The sequence below is a fragment of the Apaloderma vittatum genome, unplaced genomic scaffold (genome assembly GCF_000703405.1).
Source record: "Apaloderma vittatum isolate BGI_N311 unplaced genomic scaffold, ASM70340v1 scaffold1041, whole genome shotgun sequence".
NCBI lineage: Eukaryota > Metazoa > Chordata > Aves > Trogoniformes > Trogonidae > Apaloderma > Apaloderma vittatum.
Genome location: NW_009697176.1, coordinates 4766 through 6934, shown reverse-complemented (window position 1 = coordinate 6934; position 2169 = coordinate 4766). Strand labels below are relative to the sequence as shown.

Sequence of the window (2169 nt, the reverse complement as noted above, 5' to 3'; positions counted from 1 at the left end):
CCTTATCTTTACTATTTCAATACTGATAGCTTTTTCTTTTATTAAGTTTTGAAAACAAACAAATGGTGATTGACAGAGGTAAAATGTTCATGTTTGTAACACCTTAGTAATTTCCATTAAATTTTAAAATTGGAGTACTTCTGAAAAAGAAGCACTTCCCTCCTTATGCGCCAAACATCCAAAAATGCACCACTGCAATTACATAAGCTGCCTCTCCCTATGGAGTTTTTTTTGTATTATTTGACAGTGATTGATATAATCACTCTGCTGAGGAATTTCCGCATTAAATTTTAGTTGATCTCTTGAAGGCTATTTTAAATATTCAGGCCAACCGGTGAGTTTGCTCATAAATCAAACCACATTTCAGAGGCAGGAATGAAAATGATTTCAAAAGAATTATGCAGAAAAATGCAACAAGGATTAGCATGGAGTGTAGCAAAACCTTGATATTTGATGGAACGAAATGCTAAGTATTTAACAGAAATTTCAGAGTTCAAATTCTGCAGTAACCTTTCTGTGCAACGCTTTGAACATTCATTCCTGTTGGCAGTTACTGTCATTGTGCAAGCTGAAAAAACACAGTCTCAGGAAGTATCCAAGAAGTGTTCACATAAATTTTGGCAAGTCAGTAATGTATTTGATGACACATAGATCAGCATGTAACATATTTACTCTGAAATTTCCTTATGTATACTTTACAGGAGAAAATACACAATGTAACATAAACATACAATTATACTCTTACAAGTGCAGAAGTTTTTACTTTCTACATTGAAGTAATCTTAAAACGAGAGAATCGAGGCACTGAGACAGCCCATTATGCAACAGGGTTAAAAACTCCATACATTTCAAAAAGCCCCCTGGTTTGTTGTCATTTAAAAGGTTTCATAATCCTGCTTGAAAGGTCAACAGAGAAAGTTCACATTTGGGTGACTGCAGACAGTTTTTCTGACAATAATGTTTAGTTAAACCATATGTATGAAATGAAATCTTTTGGTTTACAAAGGCATAGGAAAAGGTAGATATTTAGCTCCAAACGTCCTGCAAATATCGTTTTGCTTCTCGAAGCATGGCTAGGATTTTCATCGCTTCTAATTTGTCAATTTCCATTTCCATGCTTAAAATGTCCACTACAGCATCACTTACACCATCAGCCATGTGCTTTTTATCTCTGAAAAAAAAGAAGAAAAAAATATAGAGGAAAATGCATAATAGTGTATTTCTCCTTTTATCAATAGCTCAACAGTTTCTGAGGGAGGACAGTACTGGAAAAGAGGCATTAAAAAACCATCCCAAACAAAAATATAGCTTGTATATTGTATGGCAAGATTCTAATTGAGTTTTCACGTAGCTGAGCATTGACAGTAACGAGGGTTTCTCTCAGTCAAACATTACAATGTTTCCAGCATGCTGGAATTTGCAAGAAAAAAAGACCCTGAGACCTTAGTTAAGCTGTCACAGAATTGACTGTTTTCCTCTCATAGAGAATTGAACCTGTTGAAGAATTTGTTATTATAATATCACCATGTGGTTTCAATAAAAAGAAGAAACAAAAAACAATCCCCATCTACCTTCTCTTATTAATAATGCTATTTTTAATACAAATAGCTGACATTTGTTCCTGCAGGAGAATATATTGACATTGGGCTCTATATTCAAACAGTTTGTCCATTTATCAGCAGAATTCCCAAAAAATCTCAAACCTTCATGTAAGTTTAGCGTCCACAAATAAACCCTCCTACTGTAAAATACACTGCTATTGCAGAGCTTTGTTATTCTGGCCCACCCAAGTCTGGGACACAGCACAAGACTGCTGCTATCTCACAGCTGTGCAGTTTATCATCCTAGGTATTCAAATATCTCAAATATCTATTAGCTTGAAACCTTCTACAGCTTAATTGAATACCAGAAAAAGAAAAAAAAAAGTGACAAAAGCACAATCAGTGGCATTGTGTGGTTACAAGCTATGCTTTCAAGACTACAGTGGAAAATAACGGACATCGTGATGAAATTTTAGCATTCCAGGAAGGCTCTTTCAACATCGTGTTGGTCCTTTGTTTCAGAGAGTTCTAAGTCTTTCTAAACCCTCAAACATCTACTAATTCCATCCTCTTTCCAAGACAAACTCTCTCCACTCTACTTACCCACATACATAGAAGTAACCTCTCT

General features: G+C 35.1%; 1 protein-coding gene across 1 annotated transcript in view; it reads right to left on the bottom strand.

Annotated features, from left to right (window-relative positions):
* Positions 1–1026: 1026 nt before the first annotated feature.
* LOC104279910 (methionine synthase reductase-like) overlaps positions 1027–2169 on the bottom strand; it is a gene marked incomplete at its 5' end in the record, with an annotated part of 5590 nt that continues 4447 nt past the window's right edge. The window contains one exon of the mRNA XM_009877364.1: positions 1027–1171. Within this exon, the coding sequence (XP_009875666.1) occupies positions 1027–1171 (145 nt within the window). The remainder of the gene's footprint in view (positions 1172–2169) is intronic.